Here is a 24,467-nt window from a genome sequence, read left to right as displayed (position 1 = left end):
TGTGTTTGAAAATGACAGTTGGGAGTTGATTGGCTGGTGCTTTATCTCCTATCAATTTATCTCCAGTTTATCTCTTCTCCAGGCTTAATACATCTGCCCCCTTAGGAGATATCCGATTCCCTTTTATAACATCACATGAACTTTTATATACAAAGGTATGATTCCTCTACACCAGTGGTTCTCAACCTTTTTTCTCTCCCGTACCCCTTGATTAGGCTTTTCATTGATGAGTACCCCTCCTCTAAATTTAAAATATAGACAGTATTTACGAGTGGAGTGGAAGTGAGCGGTATGCGTATCCTTATGCATGTCCTTATATTAAGGAGTAGCGGACAGGAATCGTGCCCTTCCGTCTCTGGCTGCTGGTTGTGTATTGTCTCTGGGGTTCCCACTAACACCTGTAGGATTAATGCCGCTGCTTCTTCCACCCGTGTCAGCACAGGGCAGATAATTGCTGATGTCTGAGGGCAGCAGGGGTAGCTCCCATTGGATTGCTGGTCAGGCAAAAGCACAATGAGACACTGATGACGCTGAAAACAGAACCATAAGTGACACAACATGGTTCTTCTCCATAGCAATGGGTCTCTTCTGTCATCAAAATACTTTTTTTCATATTCCACCATTACCAATATTATTTTCAAGTACCCCCAACTGGTCTGCAGAGTACCCCCAGGGGTACTAGTACCCCAGGTTGGGAACCACTGCTCTACACTGATTATCCCCCCAGGGAGCGTTACTCAGCTCTGTAATGATCTGCAGAAGTAGGGGCAAGCTGGATACGAACATTCTACAAAGTGTACTGGGCAATCAAACGCATTAACTTCTCTCACGATAATATGCAGAAAACAGGTCCCCCTAACTACTAGCAAATTTTATCCTTGTTTCCCAATGAGGATACAAGAAAAAGAGGGAGCAATGGAATGAGCTGTTAAACGGTTTTGGAATGTGCAAATGCCTTTTTTATTTGTTTGAATTTACCCTTGACCAACTGGTCTATTAACTGTATGATTATTATCTTCACAATATAAAATAGATGTAAAGTCAATCCAATTGGTTATAGTCATTTTTTACATTTAGTTTTTAGGCGCTGCATTTTATGTTTTTCTTTTGTCCCCCTAATTACTATAACACAAACACAATATATATACAGTATGTATGTGTGTGTGTGTGTGTACTCACACACCTAGCACTAATACACTATATGGCATGAGACACATGGCACAAGTGAGCCAAGTTGAGTGGTATACCATCTCCTTCACTCGAATGTAAGTTAGCAGCAATGCGATGCAACAAGACCAGTTAGCACAACTCCCCTAATTAATCTGATGTGTGACACTTGTACATCTGTGCTCGGCTATGTCTATGTCTATGGCTATGAGCCTCATTCAGACCTGATCGCAGGGAAAAGTTGTTCTCAAAATGGGCAGAATCATGTGCACTGCAGGTAGGGCTCATTTGTATTGTTCCAGAAGGTTGCAGCACAGTGCGCATTGTCTGTACCTGCACAGCATGTAATAACATCTGACGTGCTATGTCACAGTGCACCTCCATAGACGGTACAGACAGAAATGAGAGCTCTTCCACTATCTATAGACAATACTACAAATAGTTTCCCATTACTCTTGTCCACACCTGTTGCATTTCATCAACCCCATCAGATGATGCCCAGGCAAAGATACATAACAAATGTTCCATGTTACACCTAGATCATATGATAATATTTTAAGGCTGTAAGTCTAGTTTAAAGACTGGGGGCTAGATTCTCTAAGCTTCAAAAGTGATAAAATGTAGAGTGATAAACAGCCAGCCAATCAGCTCCTACCTGCCATGTCACAGACTGTGTTTGAAAAGTGTCAGGCAGGAGCTGATTGGCTGGCTGTTTATCACTCTCCATTTTATCACTTTTGAGAATCTGGCCCTTTAACAGGCAAATGACATTTAATAGCTGATTAAAAATACACTTAAATGATAAGCGTGATCTATCAGTGATGCCACATAAATCTGTTTTCTGTGAAACACTCACAGAATATTGCTAATTTATAAATAAATTATAACGAACCTTCCTCATCTTTGGAAGAAGTGCACACGAGGTCACGGCAGACAATTTTCTCCATTTCAATTTCAACCTCAAAAAAAGTATCTACAAAATCTTCTGCTGTGTCTGCACCTGACACGTGAAAGGGGAAGGGAAACCAGAGCAGTTAGCAGACTGACTGGGGCAGAGGTAACAAAGTGATGTCAGCAGTTATTGTACTTTATACACTGCCTTCGGTCATAAATAATGTTCAGGATCGTATGTAAAAACTTTTCTCAGCCTCAAATACACAGTAATCTGTAAGGCTATATAAAAGATGACGGTAAAAGAAATGAAAAGGCTGAAAAAGATCAATGCAAAGAACACGTAAATCTTAACTGATGACTTGTCCTCTAAATCTGATGCGGCGAATGTGAATGTGGCCATCTCCAGTTTTTACTGGGTGGAGACCAGGGAACTTTCCATGGATGCCCAGGACAGCTAGCCCTACATTCCATACTGGAAATCGCTCTTCCCAAGCTAATAAAAATTTAATTTGCCTGCTGACCGCAGCAGCATACAGGTTGAGTATCCCTTATCCGAAATGCTCGGGACCAGGAGGATTTTGGATAGGGGATTAATCTGGATTTCGGAATATCTTGGTTTTTTTTAATACTCACCTGGTCCTCAGGTGTCCACTGCATCCATCTTTTGAGGCATCAACAGTCCAAAAGATGCATTGCGCAGGTGACGTCATGACGTCACCGGCGCCGCATAAGTGCAAAGCATCATTAGTACTGAAGATGGACGGCATGGACGCAGGGGGACCAGGTGAGTATGAAAAACAATCTAGGTGCGGGGGTTAAACAATACAAAAACCTGGGATATTCCGAAAACCTATGTTTATTTTGGAATATTTGGGTTTTTGGATATCTGGATACCCGACCTGTATTAACAAGTGGAGACTAAAGGTGGCCATACACACGCAGATTTATCTGCAGATCTCTCTGGTTGGAACAAAAACATGGTTATGGATGAAAGCAAATGACAGTTGACCATTTGCTTGGAAATGCTGGAAAACTGACAAACTGTCACTCATCCATAACCATGTTTTTGTTCCAACCAGCCAGATCTGAAGATAAATCTTACTAGTGTATGGGCACCTTAAGTCATGACACTAGGGCTGTGTGGTGAACACACATTAGACCAGTGCTAGCCAACTCCAGTCCTTGAGAGCTACCAACTGTTTACGTTTTATAGCTGGGGCACAGGTGCACTCATTACTGACTGACACATTATAAATAATCCTCAGGTGGAGCGAATTACTTCACTTATGATTCTGGGCCAGATGGATCAAGCTTCAAAAGTGATAAAATGGAGTGTGATAAACAGCCAGCCAATTAGCTCCTGCCTGCCATGTCACAGGCTGGGTTTGAAAAATAACAGGTAGGAGCTGATTGGCTGGCTGTTTATTACTCTCCACATTATAAGCTTTTTGAAACTTGATACATCTGGCTCTCTGTGAGGAGACCTGGAAAACGTGCACTGTTGGTAGCTCTCGAGGACTGGAGTTGGCTACCCCTGCATTAGGTACAATATGCTACAATATAGGTACAATATGCTGTATCCGTAAACATTGTGTACATCGGCTAATGTGTATGTATTATGGTCTCCCTGCTTCGGTCACATGCCACATCTTCCGGGCGGCCATGCTGTACAGCTCACCAGAAGATATCCTGGGTGATCCGCTACAGTGTAATGAAGGATGGAGTTCAATAGTTCATTACATTAGCCAGTGTGTGCGGCTAATCTTGCAGGGCCTAGGCCTGACCATCAGGACGACTGGCTGTTGTTCTAGTGTGTACCCACCCTAAAACAGCGCCTGGTGTACAAGCTGGGCATTCAAGAAAAGATTTAAGTAGTCTTACTCATTCCCCTAAACCTCAGCCAACTAACTACGGTAGGTTTAACAAGCCGAAATAGGGCGGGCCTCTGTCACTGCATTAAACACAGCAGTGTAGTCAGTCACACTTGCTCCCCCTCCAAGCGTTACCTTTCTTTTGCTCTTCTTTCTCTGCCATCCTCTGCTGAGCTTTCCTAAACGCTCGGAGGTGAGTGGCAAAGTCATCTACTAACCGGGTGGTAAAATAAGGCTGCCAGTCGATTTCTTTCGACCTTGAAAAAGACATAATACTGTTCCATTAGGATCTTCAAAGTACAAATGAACACAAATGGAAAGATACCAATAATTATGGGTTTGATTATTCTTTATTTCAATAAACAAGTTTTCAAAAAGAATTCCCATTCTGATATTGTGGCACCTAATAAGACACATTTCTATACAGCAATGACAGAACATAGATACACAAATATTATAACAAAAAACTTACACATGTTCATACAAAGCACATGTATGAAACAATGCTTCTAATATCACACCCATAATAGATGATGTAAAGTAGTTTTAAATCTCTAAAACAAGGTGCTCAATATGCAGCAGCCCTCAGACTACACATCCCAGCATGCCAGGACACAGCTTTACTATCATTGCATGCTAAAACTGCGTCAGGGAATGCTGGGCTGTGTAGTGCCACAGCAATTGAAGGGCCACATGAAGAGTAACCCTGCCCTGAAGCATTACGGAGATTCTACTTGGGAAAACATTACTATACACGTAATAATGGTAATCACATGATAGCATATGAGCGGTATACAATAACTTGGCCGCGCAGTCTTGGCTGTGTGAGGACACTCAAGACCAGCCAACTAGCTCCCACAATGGTAGCAGATTAATTACATATAATTACCAAGTTATAGTTGCAAATATATGCAACTCATTAGCATGTGTTGTACAAGTCTTATTGCCGATACTTATGAGAGTGCTGAGGGAATTTTTTTTAATTAGAATACCCCCTCCCTGTCTTGCACCTGAGAACTATCACTATATGAATTGAGCAGCTACCATTGTATATTACTGTTCATAGATGGGATCAGCATTTGAAGGGCATGCTGGTCCCTGTAGTGCCATTTGGAGGATGTAGACATGACAACATGCGAGTTAGAGCTCTATGTAGATATATTATTGTATTTGCCATTATCTTGTGGCATAATAATGAGCAATTATATGGCCAGAGTGGGTGCTATTATCATGTCGTCTTATGGACCACCAGTATCGGAGAAGCCCTGAAGCGGCCTGGTGGCTGAGCATCATCTTTGCAAATATATCCAACTAAAGGGCCGATAAGTGTGTAGGGCCCATTAAATCTCTGCATTTTCTATTATCATGCAGTGTTTTTTTTAGCATAATCTCTCCCTTCCATACACCTGAGAAGTATTAGATGACTGAGCAAGTACAATGTCATATTGCACTCTAGGTGTTAAAAGTAAACACCAGTATTTGGTATACACTCTGTGATTGAGTACAGTAATACAACTGATAAACCCACTGCACGATAAATCTATATAAAAGTCATGGCAGTAGCTAGCAACCCTTCATCTGCAGGTGATAGGATGAAAAATCCTGTTAACCTTACGGTTTAATCCAGCTACAGTAGAACGTCATGGGATAATTGTGTGAAAGATTCACTTTTCATACTGTTTTTTTTTTTTTTTTTTTAAACCACATCCACCGATGGTCAACTCGATTTTTTTTTGTTTTGCTTTTTTTTTTTTTTTTTTACCCATCAAAGGCACATAACTAAATGATTTCCCACCATCGATGGTAGTCATGGGTACGAAGAATCGATTCACATTCTGAAATGTAGAGGATTAATAATAACTACAGTATGAAGTGTATTTACTAAGATTGGAGAGAGATAAAAATGAGAACGTATCAGCCAATCCGTTTCACGTGTTCGAAAAACGATAGGAGCGAAAAAGAAAAAAAAAGACTCTTAAGTTTTTACAATATGAACAAACCTATACTGTACATCAGGATAACAGAGCTCTGAAACAACAGGTTGTTTTCATGGACAGGACATAAGACCGTATTTACTTACCGGGTGGAAAACTGAACAAGTGCATTTTGAACTGTCTGCCTGATTTGAAGAAGAAATGATTCATCCTCACTGAGCGTGTAATACCAGTACTGGACGTAGTCCCTCAGGGAAAACTGTATTACCTAAAATCCATACAAATATATAATTCTATATGACTGTGATAAATAGCACGCGCAATACACACGATGCAAACACACAATAAATGCAATATAATGTAGACATTAACATGCAGCCTGTACGCTATACATGGTAGTGGAACAGGATAGACGCAGGGGCAGAAATGCTACAATATTAGTAGTGTACATCTGTGTCTGTTCCACAGTGTGTGTGTGTGTGTGTGTGATTCTGATGAGGGCGTGGAATAATAGTTAACGTTGCAAAATAATGTTAAACCTGGGCAAACCATGCGGCAATACAAAGAGAACAAATACTTTACATTTATTGGTTTTGCATGTAGGGCAAATAAGGGCTGTTTTTACATGCAGCCTACTAATGCTGGACAGCTTTATTTTTACGTTACAATCTAGAATTTGGGCTCACACCTAATCTCTCTGACCCATCTGCAGTGCAGCCCAGCTTTGCCCAATTGAAGTTACTTTTTTCTTTGTGCTGTACCTCAACCCCAGAATGAGGGTCTCTGTATTGGGTCACACTGGTGCTGTGAGAAGTCTGCCCACACAAGGAGACCCACCCTTAAACCAGTGGAGTGAGCCTGGAGGCGAATTAAAAGGATTTACCTTTCACTCCTCCCACTAGAAATAAAACTTGAACTGCAGCTGCTTCGGGGGAGTCCAGCACCTGTTTGTAATGGTGATCATGGACATATAATAGTCTGACATTAAAAGAAGATACAGTAACACAATAAATTGCAAGTCTACCCCTGCAAGGACTTAAAACCTCATGGTATAATGATCACAAGGACCTGGAGTAATGAGCATCTACTTCACCATGTGCATTACCATGTCTTGCACATGTCCAGAGTAAATTTGAATAAAGACAAAAAATATGTGTTCTATACCACAATATTAATTATATATGCTACTTCCAGATATACAAAGCATTCCACAGTTGCAGTTGAGAGTATGATAGCAACAACAAACGCAAACAATGTAGATGTCACGCAGGTGGGAGTTGCATTACTACAAGGCTGATATGGGATTTAAAATGATACTACAGAGGCAAAACAGGAGGGGATATTCTTCTACCGAGTAGATATGTGGATACAGGAAGGGGACATGCCTCTCCAGAATAGATATGTGGATGCGGGAAGGGGACATGCCTCTACAGAGAGGATACAGGAGGGGAAAGTGCCTCTTAAGAGTGGATATGTGGATGCAGGAGGGGAACGTGCCTCTTCAGAGTAGATATGTGTATACGGGAGAAGAACAGGCCTCTCCAGAGTAGATATGTGGATGCAGGAAGGGAAACGTGCAACTCTAGAGTAGATATGTGGATGCAGGAGGGGGGTGTGCTTCTTCAGAGTAGATCTGTGTATATGGGAGAAGAACATGCCTCTCCAGACTAGATATGTGTATATGGTAGAAGAACATGCCTCTCCAGAGTAGATATGTGGATGCATGAGGGGGTGTGCTTCTTCAGAGTAGATATGTGTATACGGGAGAAGAACATGCCTCTACCGAGTAGATATGTGGATGCAGGAAGGGAAACGTGCATCTCTAGAGTAGATATGTGGATTGAGGGGGGGGGGGGGGGGTGCTTCTTCAAAGTAGATATGTGGATATGGGAGGGGGACTTGCCTCTCCAGACTAGATATGTGGATACAGGAGGGGACATGCCTTTCCAGAATATATATGAGGATGCGGGAAGGGAAGGTGCCTCTCCAGAATATATAAACATATGAGGATGTGCCTCTCCAGAGTAGATATGTGGATGCAGGAGGGGGATGTGACTCTCCAGTGGTGTGAGGCAAGGGGTTGTGCTTCTTCAGGGGCAATATGTGTGAGGGGTTGTTCCTCTGCTGAGGTGTGTGACGAGAGGGGACTTGCGTTTACAGGGACCATAAAAGGAGTGCATGTGCTTCTACAGAGGAAAGACAGGAGGGTGCATGCAAAATATTGATAAATAAAACACCTCGTCCCCATATTTGGATATCAGGGGCAGTCCTACCCGATGTGAATATAGGTGCCTACTGTACCTGCCTTAAGCAAATTTTCTTCCAAATTGCTATCAATTGAGGATTCAGCCACACACTTCTAAACACAACCTCAGGTCTCGTTCCCAGGTCTGTATGAAGTGTTCCTTGAACACGAGTGAAAAAGGAGCAAGAAGTACAGACAGTATCTTTCACCTTCTTAAAGAGTTTGTCCTCTTTTGTTAACTTGAAACCAATTACCACTGAATTGTGCTTGTATTCCATAAGATTGGTGTATTAGAATTCATCTCTCTTCAAGATAGAAGAGGATCTATAAGCTCTGCTGTAAATCAATAGAAGAATGGAGTCTTTCCAGCTGTAAGGGCTAAATTTACTCGCAAAAGCCAACGCTTCTGGAGTGATTAAAAAGGGAATTTAAAAAGGCAGTACTAATCATAGCTTCAACAGGCAGAGAAGCCGAGGCTTGAGTAACAAATGGATTACAGTATAGGCCAGCTCTCGGCATCAGGTAATTGGGACAGGGAATTATTCAGACCTCTGCACACTTATTCTAAGAAATTAGTACAAATTTAAATTCTTCACACCAGAACTTTGCTGTTTTTTATAAAATCGACCTGTTAGATCTCAGCTTCCATTTTTTACATTTTACCCAAAAAAGAAAGAAAACTAAAAATACATTTAGCACAATAAACTGCCTAATGTGCCTACACACATAGCGAGAGTGTGCTGAGCGACCTGTTAGCACCAGTGTTCTCCGGTGAGAGAACATTGGCGATGACTAGATTTATGGTCCCTGCTCATTCTTATTCTACCGGTGATGTAGGGTCATATTCTAAGCGATCTAGTCAGATCACTTAGAAAATGGCTAAAAATCTATATGTGCGTAGGCCCCTTTAGAAATAATCAGTGCTTGCACTCCGTGATAACAGAAAGTATATGAACTGAATGATCATGAAGAAGCAGATAATTCTACAAATCGCTGAGGCACAAATGCCCCCTTTGGGTGCTAAAACAGAATTCATTTGATATGAAAGAGATGCGGAGTGCAAGCTCTTGATCTCACAAGGATTTTCAGAGAGTCCTACTGTCGCTGTACTTGGGAACTAATTAAGACAAAAATTCTCTTGTGCAGAGGAATAAGCTTTCCCATCACAAGCAAACCTATATCTGGAATATTCTCGGTTCCGTTAAGCACCTGAAACGTTTATGTATATATTTGTGAAAGTTATTTCTGTCTCTATTATATAGGGCAACTTGCACAGAGAGAAATCAGAGCAGTCCAGGCCAGAGCAGTCGAGTGCTGATAACGCATAGTTCTTTTTGTGTACTCAGTACACTTACTGCTATTCCCCTTTCCCCATTGTCTATGGAGCAATGTTTTCCTCCTCTGATTAACAGGGCATCAGGGGAGAAGGTTTATTTTCTAGTGAAAGAACACACACACAGCAAGCTAAGGCCGTATAGAGCCTGAATCACTAAATAATTCAATGTAAGCTTGTTGTAAAGTTCAGATATATATAACAATAGGACCAGCTCCCAGCTATGTTCTTATCTAGCTGTAGTCTCACACACACCAGACTTATAATACTCCAGGCTGCCGTCTACACTTATTAAACAAGGAGTCCTGCTGTGTACGGAGCTGCTCCACCACAGATTACATATCTTCAGCCTAGAAATACAAGAATCTGCTTTCATTCAACCTCAACCTTACTTTTCTAGACAGACAGAATTATTCTGCATTAAAGAGCATTACATTTCTCCTGCAATAAATTTAAATATGAACGATAATAGAAAACCCTGCACTGATATCGGGATGCCCTGGAACAACATGGGCCACAGCATCCTCGATTTCTAACATCGAAATGGCTACGGAACCACCAAGACTTTGTTATTTAGGGAAAGCGCTATGGGGGATTGTCAATTAGCTCAGTTTTTTCGAAGCCGAAAAAAAAACCCGGAACTGATTGATACCCAGGTATTTATTTGCAGCGTTTTCGCTGCTACTTAAGATATTTTTCACCTTCTACCTTAGTTTAAAAAAACAAAAAAGGAATTTGTGAAAAATGCTCAAAAAGCGTTGAAACCGTGCGCAATTGAATAATTGAAAACATGTGGATCATCGGCTAATTTGCCAATCCCTGTGTATTTCCGCCACTCCCAAATTTTTTTGCCTAGGTGAAAAATTGTTCCTTCAAATGTAGCAGAAAATCCATTTAAAATATCCGAGCACCACCCCACCCCCCACAAAAAAAATACAGCATAGTATTTTTTTTTTAGCAAATACATATTTAGCATCGAGAGCAATTTGTAGACTTGAGTTAAATAGTAAATAAATAAAAAGACAGAATCCTAAACAAAAAAACACAAACCTTAATAAAAACAAATGAAGCAAACACTATCCTTAATAAATGGATTCAAAAATAATTAAAAAATATATAAAAAAAATGACCTAATGATGTTTAGGGGAGACTAGTACCCCTTTCACATCGCATAAATAATACCTTTCACACTGCACAAATAACTTTGGGTATTGCCTGGTTGTCCCGGATTGACCTCCGGTGTGAAACGGCCTTTTTAAAATACCGGGTCCGAAACAGGTTAAAAGAAGGGTTAAGGATCGAGTGTTTCACCTCCGGTTCAGTGTGAAAGGCACTAACCTAGGAATAACCCTGGAAAGACTGCCTCTTCAGACTAGGGTTCAAATGCTGGATCCGACCAGGTTTTGCAATCTTAAAGTAGTATTCCAGAGAGGATATGCTATGCCTAAAGACTAACCCCCTATGGGCAAGCCACCAACATCCTCTACACCAGTACCCAAATACCTCTACTCCAGTTGCAGTATATTATTACCCCTTTCACACCGCACCTCGGACCCAGGTAATTGCCGGATTGGCCACGGTACGACCCAGGTCGAGGTGCATTGTGAAAGACCAACCTGGGTTGAATGGACGGGTTTGTCGGACCCGGGATCGAGATCCTAGATCTGACCTGGCATTGCGATGTGAAAGGGGAATATACTGTAGTAAGTTTTACAAAACACCTACTTGCTGCAAGGGCTCATCTATCATATTGGCGCCCGTCACTCTTCTGTCAATCTTAATGGGTCTGGCTTCACGTTTCATTTCCTCTAAGACCTGATAAAATAAAATAGATATTAGGAACAAATGACACAACTAAGTGATGTTTTTTTGATAGAAATACATTGACATTCCTCTAAGACCCCAGCATCCAGATATAAGTAGGAATGAACATCTACTCCTACTGCAAGAGAACAGTTACTGCAAAGTACTATGGGTAATGTTTTGTGTAAAGAACATACTGCGTATATCCCATAACAAATCCCCATTGCAACACAATTACTTGGTTTGTTGGACTTTTGCTACAGAGTGCTGCACACTTTCTGTTGCATAAAGGGTTGCGGCTGTCATCTGGTAACATGGTGTCAAAGTTGGAAGGGTACTCCCACATACTGACACATATGTCAAAGAAATGGCAAACTCATAATCCCCATACACACTAAGCAATATTATAAACTATATCACTCAATTTTGGCCCTTCTAAGCATTATATTGTTTATAATATCATTCAGTGTGCATGCTCGATATCGTTAACGATGCGCGATCTTCGCGCCCAATGTATAGTAAATCGTCAACAAGGCATGTGAGCAGTGGGGACCCGGTGACGTAACTGTGCCCGATTCATTATCAATTGCAGTTTTGCTAAAAAAATAAGTAAAATTGCAATGGCTGTCTCTTGCATGGGCAAGGTGCATGCTAAGTCGTCCCCCCCCCCCCCCCTTCAATGCAATTGCATTTCTAGGGTAGCCCCTGCCTGCAAAAGGCAATCCCAGGGTAGCGGCTTTGTGCAATGTCACGCAGCCATCATGAACTGTCCCAAAATAGTCCAAGTATGCTTGCGTTGTCTGTATCGCGCCTCCCAATCCATGCTAACACAATTTGAGCTTTGCGCAAACCCTCTAAACAATATCGCTCACCTGGGGGAAGTTATTGGCTAGTGTGTATGGGGCTTTAATTTGAGTTCCTCTTTTGAGGCAACTACACTACATTTTCTATTACTTACAGAATAATTGAGTCTGCTTTTCAGCTGTCTGGACATACACACTGCATCATGCAACTGCCCCAATATTTTGGCCCCAGGATGAGCCTGATAATAATCCAACTGACACATATGATATTATGGAGCAGATGTGGAAGTGCTGTTGGAAGGCGACAGCTCTCCGTCTGTCTGTGGGGTCATTTTTCACCAGCATTACAAGGCCCAAATGAAGCTTGAAGAGTTCTAATCACTTGGCCTGTGTGTAAATTGGTCACATCTTATTTAATACTAGCTTGTCGAACTGTACAGTGACCCTGTCGCTCAGTACTAGAGATACATTGCACATGCACTGGATGATGATGTCAGCAATGACGGGAACTGAAGGCCTCTCAAGCTGGGTATTCTTATTATTATCATCCTTTATTTATATGGCGCCACAAGGGTTCCGCAGCGCCCAGTTACAGAGTACACATAATCATCAGGGGAAAAAAGAAAAAAAACCGTAACTTACAGTTGAAGACAATACAGGACAAATATAGGGTAAAAGATTATAGGTCAGGCATTCCCAACCACGGTCCTCAAGGCACACCAACAGTGCAGGTTTTGTAGATATCCAGGCTTGAGCACAGGTGACTTAATTAGTATCTGAGGGATTCTGATTAAACCATCTGTGCTGAAGCCTGGATAATCACTAAAACCTGCACTGTTGGTGTGCCTTGAGGACCGTGGTTGGGAATGCCTGTTATAGGTATATCAGCCGATTGCTGCAACATAAGTATCCAGGTGGCAGCAAACAGCATGCTTTGGTGCAGTCGAAGACTGCTGAAGTAAGAAAGGATAAGCACATGAGGTAAGAGGTCCCTGCTCGTGAGAGCTTACATTCTAAAGAATACACAGAGTACATTTTGAAAAGGTTTAAGCACAATAACAATATCATAAACAATGTTTTCGTACATATTGTCTAGTGAGTACACAGTACGTGCCTAATTCAGGTTGGCTCACAAAAGCAAAATCTCTCTAATGGACAAAACCATGTGTGCGACCCCTCTGTTGTCTATACATGCAGTAGAATCCTGACTACATTGTCAACAACAGAATGCTCCTGGATGTGGCCACTGAAAGATAACATCGCTTCATTTGCGGTGTAGTCTAATGCTTTACACCTCCAAGTATATTCCAACAAACTTTTTTTTCACTTTCAGACCCTGGAATTACCCTGGTCCAGTAAAGTACACACAGATTTTTTTCTGTCTGAAAGGGTAAACCCGGGTCTAAAATACCCAGTCCTCAACCCTGTAATACCCCTTTTACATCGCCGCAAAACCCCGGGTCTTCGGCGGGTCAGACCCGGGTCAGCTGCCCGGCTCCCATTTACATCAATGGGGGACGTGCAACCTGCGGACCGCAGCGTCCGCAGGTTGGACGGGGGGGCACAGACAGCCTGCACTGCTGTCGGCTATACTCTGCAGACAGCAGAGGTGGCAGCGTAGGAGGTGAATGGATACCTGTGCGCGGCATCCATTCACCTCCCGGGTGACGGCTGGGGGGGTGCTCGGGGGCTGGGGGGGTGCTCGGGGGCTGGGGGCAGCCAAGCATTTGACCTTGGTGGTGGGCTGCCCCCAGCATGGCGATCAGTGTTTCCGGCCGGGATCACCACGGTCCCGGCGCTTGGAGATGATGTCATCTCCAAGCACCGCCTCAGTTTACACTGTGGGTGGGCACCGCAGTGTAAACTGTGTAATTCCCGGATACGACCCGGCTTGGATCCTTCCTCCAAATGCTGGGTCGGATCGGGGATTTTTGGTGTAAAAGGGGTCAAATTTACCAAGGTTTTTCCTGGATCTGAATTCCAAAAACCAGGGTTGCTGGCTGTCTGAAAGGGTGTGACTGGGTTTTTGGGATTATTACACATTGTTGTTAGGCACTGATTGGCTCACCTCGCAAGGTGCTGGCTGATTGGTTGTGAGGATGGGCCTCTTTGATTGGCTGGGAGGGCATGGAACTGGGACTGGCCTCTGAGGTCATTAGGGAGCTGCAGAAAGCACAGCATGGCCCACTGGAAGGAGAAAGAGGTGAGAGCTGGTGGCAGTGAGAGGGGAGGAGGAGATCCGCAAACAGAATACTGTATATAGGGAGCTAATAAGCATGCTAGTCTAATAATAGGCCTTATTATAAAGCCTTCAAATGGATTAGAGTACATTAGATTAAGACCAGTCTGCTGTCAGCCGTACACTGCACCGCTCAGGTCTATACACTGGTGTGCAATATAATGAGCACACCCATCAGAATACTATGTGCAGAAGTCACAGTGATTGACTGCAGAATAAAATATGCGCCGGGCTAATGATGCGTTTCCTGTAAAGCTTGAAACCTCATACATAACGTATTAAGTTATAGTGCCTGGTAAGAGTTATAAGTATATTGATTTCTGCAGGGGCACTGATAGAACTGTCAGGCCTTAGTTATGGGAGGGGGTGCGGCCCGGATAACAAAATAATGGGGGGGGGGCGTTTGGGACATCTAAGTAAAATTTGATGGGCGGCAGGTGCGGTTGCCTCCGCACTGCGTACATGAGAGAGGCGAACAGCTGCCCACTGGTTCCTAGCCCAGCAGACAATTGTTCTATGTTGGGAAAAAGTCCTCACACCCCTGCCTGCAATGGGGAAGGGGGGCATTGGGTTGTAAAGTATCTCCTCCGGGCACCACTGGCCTTCTGTTGGTGGGGGGATAACTAACCTGAGCTAGTTGACCAATGAACAGCAAGAAAACGAATGTCAGCGACCAAGTCGCTGGAACACCTCCGCTGGTGTGACGCTGGAACCACTGCTAAAGCTGCATGTACCATCCCGACAGCCCTGAATTACTGTATAATCTGCAGCAAGCTGATTCAACAAGACGTGTGTGGATATATATATATATATATATATATATATACTGTATATATATATATATATATTACTATTATTCTGTTTCATACAATCTAGGAATTCTATATTTTAATTAAAAACCTAGCACATTATATATAATGTATACCTATGCATTAGTTATAGGCTTATGTGTACCTGCTGTACTTTAGAAGGATATTAGAGGTTACCCTGTGCTACATCAACCCTATTTATACTGTAAATGCAGAAGGTTGCATCTTGACCTTCCTTCTTCATCCTCTGTTTACCAATCTTGTTGCTGCAGGTGTGACAATTCCGAAGCTTAATCCCAGAATATCCCTATAATCGGAGGCCAAAAATAAAGCACTTCCTGCCTCGTTCAACAAGCCGCAGTCTTGGACTCAGAGCTGCCGGAGGACATCAACTGATTATACAAAATGGTGAAGCATTTTGTCTGTATGATCAGTGCTTTCAGATGTGTGAGGTATACATTAAAAGAAATGTCCATACATGTGGTCCCTGGACACAGTATATACTGTATAGTACTTGATTTGCTTAAAACCTGTGTCATTAGATTATGTTTTTTTCCCCCAAGCCTACATTTTATTGCACGGTGTTTAAAAATTAAACCATGAAACTCACTGAACCCAAAACGGAGATTTACAGTGTCTAATTAGTCAATTCGTCAAAGTCATATGGTCGACACTGCTTCAGGTTCGACAGAGTCAAATGGTCAATTATTTTACAGTCTTTTGGGTCAAATCTTGTATATTTGGCATATGTAACCACCACCAGTAGAAACGTTTCCCTTGACACTATGGGTGCGGTATAGGGTTCTGACAGTCGGGATCCCGACAGTCATTAGCCCGATGTCGGGATCCCGACTGGCCGCACTCAGACAGCATGGTGAGCGCAACAAAGCTCCTTGCGGGCTTGCTGCGCTCGCCACGCTGTGGCACGGTGGCTCGCTACGCTCGCCACCTATTCTATTCTCCCTCTATGGGGGTTGTGGACCCCCACGAGGGAGAATAGCCGGTGGCCGTCAGGAACCCGTCTGTCTGTGTTTTAACAGTCAGGATCCCGACGTCTGGTAAAGGACTTTCGGGATCCAGACTGTCGGGACCCCATCCGGCACCCGCCACTCTTCAGGCAAGTTACTATTCACAATCATAGACAACTTGTAAGTAAATCAAGCATCGACCTCTTGACTGTGTACTAGACACTGTAGTTCTATCATACATATACCCACTATAACCAATAGTCAGCGTCGGTTATGGGAGCAGAGCTGAAAGGAAGCAGACAGGAAACATTCCGTTTTTTTTCCTCCCGTTACAAAACTGTATCATAGTTAACCCTTTGAGTGCCAACGCTGTGGCGATAGATGTGCAAAATATCTGCTAAAAATGCCAGGGCCGTAGCCTATGAATCACATTGGTTATTGCTGGCACAGGATCTGAAGTCAATTAATTAAAGTTTAGTTAAACATTGCGACACAATAAAAAGTTCTCAAAGGGTTAAATAATACACAAAGGGGAAGTGGCTCACATTGTAAATGCAACATGGGCTGAAAAGGGAGAAAAGAAAGCCAACTTTCACGCCGCTGTCAGACCGTAAGACAGACTAACTTATTGAGGCTCGCTATTTATAAATACAATGCGGAAGTCTTACTTACTGTACAAGTTTGCAAACATATGATAAGCCAGCCACTACTTAAAAGTGCATCTGTATGTGGCATTGGCATGGTTGTCTATAAATCGCTTAACGGAACTAAAACGGGCTGAGCGTCACGCATTGGCTTTTTTCTTTACTGCTCCTCTCCCTGATATCATATCTAGATAATACATACCTCAGTTCCCTTCTAGGACACTACACTATACAGTAGTACAAATGCAATCCAAATTCATCCAGAAGTTTTTGAGTGATGCTGGAATGGACTGAATGACAAAAATAAAAAAAAACTATGGCCTTTATAGTTCATAATTAGCGCCTATTATTTTCAATTTTGCAAAGATTTCTATACAGACCCAAATTAGTACACTTTTATTATACAGATACCAGACGGTTATAATGAGTCGACTTAACTGGTTGACAGTGGAGTTCTGGGTGGATTTATTTTTTTATTTCACAGTAAAAATAAAATAAGAGAACAAGTGTACATGCACTGGGCAACATAACTGTTTTAGTTCCGCCACTTACCTTTGGGATCCCAGCAGACGTTGAAGGAAGAAATGAGTGTTCACACCTCTCAAGGTACTTTTCCGAGTTTAACTTTCCAAAGAGAAGTGTGACTATAAAACCCCTGAGAGAGAGAGAAAACACAAAGCGTTACCCATGAGAAAAACATTCAATAGAGAACTGAATTGTCAAGATGATATGAAACCGTTACATCCGCTAGATACAACACTATAAATGCTGAAAACGTGCCAAAGATGTTAAACTAGAAAACAAAATGTGTTTTGAATATTGTTCTCATAACCTATGAATGCATGAGCTACTAGGGAACCACCTGAACACCAAAATGGCTTCTAAAAAAGTGGACAAGTGGAATAGCTGTCAATAACAAAAAATCAGCTTCTACTTTACCTATTCTTTTATAAACAAAAGGCCCTTACACACAGTGTCTGGGACCCAGGCATCAGAGGTGAGTGAAGCCAGGAGGGCGGCGGAGGGTGCTACGGTGGCAGCATGGGCGTCGTTAACAATAACTTCCCGCGTCCGGACATGCTTGGACGAGGGAGGGGGGCGTTAACGGCACATGGCCGTTCGCATCATTAATGACAGAGTGCTTACATACTATGCGATATTGTCCATAATATCGTCCAATGTGCCCTTTTTAATGGATATTGTGACCAAAATAGTCTAGTGTGTATGGGCCTTTACTTGGTAAATATTACCTCAAAGCTGATTGGTTGGTAGGGGCTGCTACTCTACTCTTTAGAAGGCTTGATACTTCTCCACCATAGTTAGACAGAGAAAGGGGGTATTTAATTACTGGTAACGATGATTAGCTGAGCAAGTATCGACTAGTTTTAGAAAATCATTTCAATGTTTCGGTACCATTTACAGCAATTTACTTACAACCATTATATCAGAGAGAAGAACAATGGAACAGACTTGAGTTTTTGTAAATATTTTGGTTTACGGAACTGAGAGTTTGACTTCTTATAAAAAAAAAAGTGCAGAGGAGAAACGCGTTGAAGAGATAAACACAGTGGACTTAGCAATAAAAGTGAATGCCAAGAGCATTATCGAGTACAGTAAATAGTTCCAGGAAAGAACAAGTACAACCTGTTTCTCCAAAAGGAGAAGTTTTGTGATAAGCACTTTAATATTTCTTTAATACATTAACAAAATTAATTCAAATATAGACTGTAGTAACTGAAGAGGATTCAACATCAGGGGCATAAAATGTTCAATATATTGGGACAGTTGCAATGATACCAGTCCGAAAGTGATCAGTCTGAAACTACAGACACATTTACATCAATAGTATAACACTTTCCATACTAACGCATTTTGCAGCTAAGCCAGGTTTTGTTTTGGTTCAGCCAGAGGGCTTATTTCACATTCATTGGGAACAAGGCGAATTTGGCCCCGTTCTGCGCATCTGCGCATGCAAAAGTGCAGACCCTGGCAACCAATAGCCTCAGCAAGTTACACACTTGCTGGGCCATTCGTTGTGGGAGGAGGTGGGAGGGGGGACCTGGGTGGGCGGAGAACGGGATGGGCCTTGTCCATAGGAATGCTCAGTGTTTTATGGACGTCCCCATGAAAACGCTGGGCATTCCCATGGGTACACAGGCGGGCCGATACTTGCTGTGGGCAGGTGGCTAATGTCACAGGATGTCAGCCGCCCACCCAGTCTTCGTCCAGGCGCATGCAAATAAGTCAGTTTTCTCTGACTTCTATTTGCGTAGTCAGGAGAAATCATTTGATGGACGCCAACCATCGAATGATTTCTCCTGCAGCGGAGGCATGTGAGGGGATGTGGGATTACACATCTCCTCGCATGTTACCGAGTGGAATCAGTGGCACCGGGTTGGGTGCTTGGATGGGCGTACCGCCGCCGCTCGCCACGCTTCGGGTTCACGTTGATGGCGGGGTGGCGTCAATAACTTTTGGGGGGACATTTCAATGTTCAGGGGCGTTTTTGGGCCATTTACCATTGTTCCCTATGATAATTTGGCTAAATTGAGCCATTTCACATTGTTTCCTATGGGAAATCGTGGTCATCGCGGGTAAATTGAGGCATTTAACATTGTTCTCTATGGGGAAATCGCGGGCATCGCGTCTGGCCATCGCACCCGATTTTTTTAGAGGCCGCGATGGCCCCGATTTTACCCCCGATGAACGCGATTCTGATCGGTGTGGCCGTGCTAGGAAACAAGTACCACCTTTTTCTTCTTCATTATATGATAAATGGTTGATTGAGGTGCAATCTTACTAGCAGCAATATCTCTGCCTGCACGTGTTTATTATGGCACCTGGAGACACACTCTGTAATTCTGGTGTACCAATTACAAACGCGTTTCGCTGCTCCTGCAGCTTTTTCAAGGTGACATTGACAGAGTGTGTCTCCAGGTGCCATGTGCATAGTGGCATTGCAACAATTCCCAAACTGTGCAGCTTTGGACTACAGGATCACTATACAGGCACAGCCATCTATTTTGGAGGAATACCACCTCTCTAATTTGCCGATACAAGATACTACAGTCCTCCGTTCTTGGCAATCAAATCCTGTGGAGGAAAAGCCACCTTTACCACTCCGATTGGAGGAAGCACAGTGGAGGGCTACCACATATTCCTGACCCCCACCTGATATCAGGACTCACCACACCTTTTGGGCTCAAAAAGGAACGGGACACACCTGAATGTAAGGTGACTCTTACTAAAACGTGCACTAGTAACTGCAGCAATTTTTTACTTGTCCAAACTTTCTTTTTATATACAGCTATTTTTAAGCTATTCAAGATACCTTTTTCATTTTATGTAAAATAAATGTATTTTTAAAGTGCATAACCTGTATTTAGTGTGTAGCGCAACTACCCTTTTGCATATTTTTTACTATCCACAGGAACTACAATTGGGAATGGTAAAGTGTGATTAGCGCAGCGAAGCACCTGGTCTGAAGCATGGTAAGTGAAGCGATCCACAAATTTGGGGTCCGTGTGTTCCAATTTACAAATTCAACACAAAAAAAAAAAAACAGTAAAAAATCATGCAGACAATTTCCATGGCAACCTTTTTCTTGTGAACTTTTTGCCATGTCAAGCTTGAACATTGTGACATTTTAAGGAAAACCTCATTCCTGTCAACCCTTTGATCCACACCCGTCATTTTTAGTTTGTTGATTATATTTTAGTGAGTGAGGCGAATCACTCTTTTAACGTACTCCTGCTTTAAATTTGTAGCACCCAAGGAATTGTGATATTTTTAGATGTACAGAGCTGTTTATGTGTAACTAGGAAAAGTATAGGAGCAACAGAGAGTGCATGCAAAGCAAATGAGTGGTAAATTGTATTAAATCACAAAACTAGATCAAGCTAAGCTAATTAACGGCCAGCACATGCAAGTCTACATGATTAGTAGCCAAGTAACTGGAGTGCTCCTATGTGGTACTGGAGAACAATTAAATGACTATATAGAACAGCACACGCACACCTAATCAATGGACTCAGACCACAGCGACAGGCTTATGACCAAACTTAATGATCAAATAGACCACAGGTTCACGTTAGACTGAACAGGCTAAAAATATAGCGCAATGTGCCCGTGTCTCCAGAGCAGAAATCAGAATTATACACACAAGCTTAGGGTAAGAACTATAGTCAGCAATGAGAAACATCTGAATGCTTTATCTGCAAAAACCTGCTGTTCTGTAGCTCACCTGCGGAGCCTGGGAGTGCATCAGCTTAAGATGCAGGATAGAACAACAGGAGTGCTATAAAAGGCACATCAGTCTAAAGCAGCCCATACACGCTGCGATACGGGCGTGCTTTCCGTGCTGTACTAGCAGGGATCACATCACATTGCATTGCATGTGCATCCGTTGTGCATGCAATGCAATGTGATGAAACCTAAGTACAAAAAGTACTGTGCGATGAGGTGCGCGCTCCACACATCGGCTCAGCACGCTTAGCAGCGTGTATGGGCAGCTTTAATCTTTGACAAAGATTTATTGCAATTAACCCTTTGAGTGCCAACATCTCTGTGAGATGTGCAAAATGTCCGCCAAAAATGCCAGCGTCGCTCGCATTTGTTATATAAACTCAAATATAAAAATGTGTAAAAAAAAAAAAAAAAAATGATATTTCCTAGTATACAAGGTAAACATTAGAGGTCATTATGATAAATAAAAATGTTTTCTTGCCAATTTTCACAACTATTTTGCCAAATTCACTTGGGACCCAAAGGGATAATGATGTAAGCAGAAATGGTGAAAAATATATATCCCCCTGCCCTCCCAGTAACAAAAAGGCAGCCCCATAGGAATGGTCAATAAATGATTGCATAGGACCTCTGCAGCTATAAGAGCTAGAGAACAGCACGCTAATTTGACATTTTATTTAGTTATTTATATAGCACACACATATACCACAGCGGATAATTGTCCAGTCACACTAGGTCCTGCCCCAGTGGAGCTTACAATGTATGCTCCCTACCATATGTACGGATGCTGTTACAATCCTGGTGGTCGGAATCCCGGCAGTCAAAATCCCAATGGCCGAAATCCTGACACTTTGTCCCTCTATCAACCCCCTCAAAACGGTGGAGATGGTGGTGGACTTCAGAAGGAAACCAAATGCCATGCACCCACTCATAATATCTGACAGAGTAGTGTCGAGGGTCGACTCCTTCCAATTCCTAGGAACAAAGATTTCCTGCGACCTCAAATGGGGTCCCAACAGCATTACAACTGTCAAGAAGGCTCAGCAGCGGTTGTTCTTCCTGAGTCAACTCAAGAAATTTAACATCCCGCAGGAGCTGCTGCTCATCTTCTACACTGCCATAGTAGAGTCTGTCCTTTGCTCCTCGATCACAATCTGGTTCGGAGGAGCAAACGAGAATGACAGTCGAAGGTTGCAAAGAGTGGTGAGGAAGGCAGAAAAGATCATTGGGGCGGAGCTCCCCACTATCCAAGAACTATACCTAGCCAGGGTCAATAAGCGTGCAGGAAATATCGTGGCAGACAAGCTACACCCTGGTCACAACCTGTTTAAACCCCTTCTGTCAGGCAGACGTTTTAGGTCCATCCCAGTAAAGACGACAAGACGACAAGAACTATAAAAGGCTTCTTCCCAATAGCTGTCCACCAACTAAACCGTATTGAACGTACCAAATACTAACTCGAACTGTTCTAGTGATGTATGTTTATTCCTCTCTTCCCACCCACCTTGTGTTCCCTGATTGATACTGCACTGTTACCACAAAAAATTCCAAGCATACGCAAGTATACCTGGCCAATAAAGATGATTCTGATTCTCTTTGGGTGTCCACGACACCCATAGAGGAAGAATAAATGAGTGTGCCGAGCGTAGCGAGGCACCGGGCCTGCTGCGTGGCGAGTGCAGCGAGCACGCAAGGGGGGCGATCCACATACCCCTTGTCGGGATTTCGGCGGTCGGGATTTTGAACGCCGGGATTTAGTACCAATCCCATATGTACCATATGTAAAACACACACATACAGTACACACCTGGGTAACTTTTCTGTTGGGAGCTGCAAATACATTTGCAGATTGTGGCAGGAAACCAGAGGGATAACGGTCAGCACTCAAAATGCCGACAGTGTCAACACAGACAAATGGCAACTTACCACGTGGACCACTAATTCATGTAACACATCTGCTTGCCAGGTTGACTTTGCCACGTAATTTGATTGCCACTTTAAAAAAATAGGAAAACCCTCCCAAAATATGCCACTTTCTGATTCTCACACCATATTATACTTGGCCCGAAGTAACTAATAAGTCATAGAACCAATTTCCAATCAGGAACATTTCCAGAAAAAACAACTTTGAACTCTACAGGTGATACTTTAAAGATTTGTGAACCAACTAGGAGATCTGGAAAACATGCACTGTTAGAGGATGGGCTTTGAGAATGACTGTTCTTAACTAATAAAATGTACTCACTGGATGTTTAATACCGCTACTAGTTCCCATCCGCCGCAGGGACCCCCGCTGCTGATAGCATATCCGCTGCTGGGACCACGCTGCCGTCGCCCGTGCCGTGGGTGCTCCTCACTTTCCGTGGGTGCTGGGGCCCCGGAGCACCCACGGTTTCGGCGCCTATGGTTGCCATACCTAGCAAAACTGACACACTGACTCCAATGCCTGCATTTTATGATGCGCTAGCAGCTCCAAGAGCATCAGATGCTCCCAAACTCTAATGCACAACACGATGCAACTAGGACAAACCTGCACAGATTAGTTTGATTTGTGACACATATTCTGTGCCCAACTGAGTCTCTTAATCTGCAATGCAGCGGCCACAGATTTATTCAAGCCAAGTTGTGATTCATATACAGCCTCAGTCATACACATATCAAATGATTCAGCAGAGTTTTCTGGTGCTTCCTAGTTACAGAGGGTTGTACCCTAGAAGCATGTTCCACATAAAATGATGACCGACTCTAGCAGAGTTGCATGGGATCTGGTGGCTGACTCGTGGAAAGCATCTCGCATTGCATGGTGTATTGAGGATAGATGTATGAGGCTGCATCTGTATATATGGCAGACAACTGTCTGATTCATTGATAAACCCAATGCGTGTGACCTGGATATGTAGCTCAATACCCGGCAATTATACAGCCTTCACAAGCAGATAACAGCATATGGCTTTAGCCACTGGACATCAGCATATAAAAGGTGGACCAACGGATGTCTTAGATGGGAAGAATGCAAGACTAAATTATAATGGTTAATACTGTATGTTTTGTGAAGGTACTACCATTGGGAATGTGTGCCTACATTCCGACCGGTTATGGTATGATCGGGCATGTCCAAACTATGGCCCTCCTGCTGTTGTGAAACTACAAGTCCCATCATGCCTTGCCACATTTTTGCTATTAAGGAACACTAAAACTATGGCAAGGCATGCTGGGATGTGTAGTCTCACAGCTGGAGAGCCACAGTTTGGACGTGCCTGGTATACATGATAGACAATGTCTAGGTCGACAGTCACTAGGTTCACCACTAATGGTCGATAGCTAAGAATGGCAGACATACTGTAGGTCAACAGTAACAAAAGGTTGACACATGGTCTGCTCACCATGCACTAATATAATCTATCTCTATGCCCACTGGGTTGGTAAAGTGTAAACCAAGTCGGTTTAAAAAAAAAAAACGTTAAAAAATGGTGTCAACTTTTTCATTGTTGACCATGTGCAAGTCTCACTTT

The 24,467-nt window shown here is 42.9% G+C and overlaps 1 protein-coding gene across 1 annotated transcript in view; it reads right to left on the bottom strand.

Moving 5' to 3' along the window:
* Window positions 1-24,467, bottom strand: part of SNX13 (sorting nexin 13) — a 125,405-nt gene that overhangs the window by 54,406 nt on the left and 46,532 nt on the right. Inside the window, exons 3-7 of the mRNA XM_083189150.1 lie at window positions 17,263-17,365; window positions 11,170-11,259; window positions 6,013-6,134; window positions 4,068-4,189; window positions 2,060-2,167 (exon numbers count right to left, since the gene is read on the bottom strand). Coding sequence (XP_083045276.1) covers window positions 2,060-2,167; window positions 4,068-4,189; window positions 6,013-6,134; window positions 11,170-11,259; window positions 17,263-17,365 — 545 coding nt within the window. The remainder of the gene's footprint in view (window positions 1-2,059; window positions 2,168-4,067; window positions 4,190-6,012; window positions 6,135-11,169; window positions 11,260-17,262; window positions 17,366-24,467) is intronic.

This window comes from Crinia signifera, chromosome 5 (genome assembly GCF_055691185.1).
Source record: "Crinia signifera chromosome 5, ASM5569118v1, whole genome shotgun sequence".
Lineage (NCBI taxonomy): Eukaryota > Metazoa > Chordata > Amphibia > Anura > Myobatrachidae > Crinia > Crinia signifera.
The sequence above is the reverse complement of the archived record's forward strand: the minus strand, read 5'-3'. Positions and strand labels throughout refer to the sequence as shown.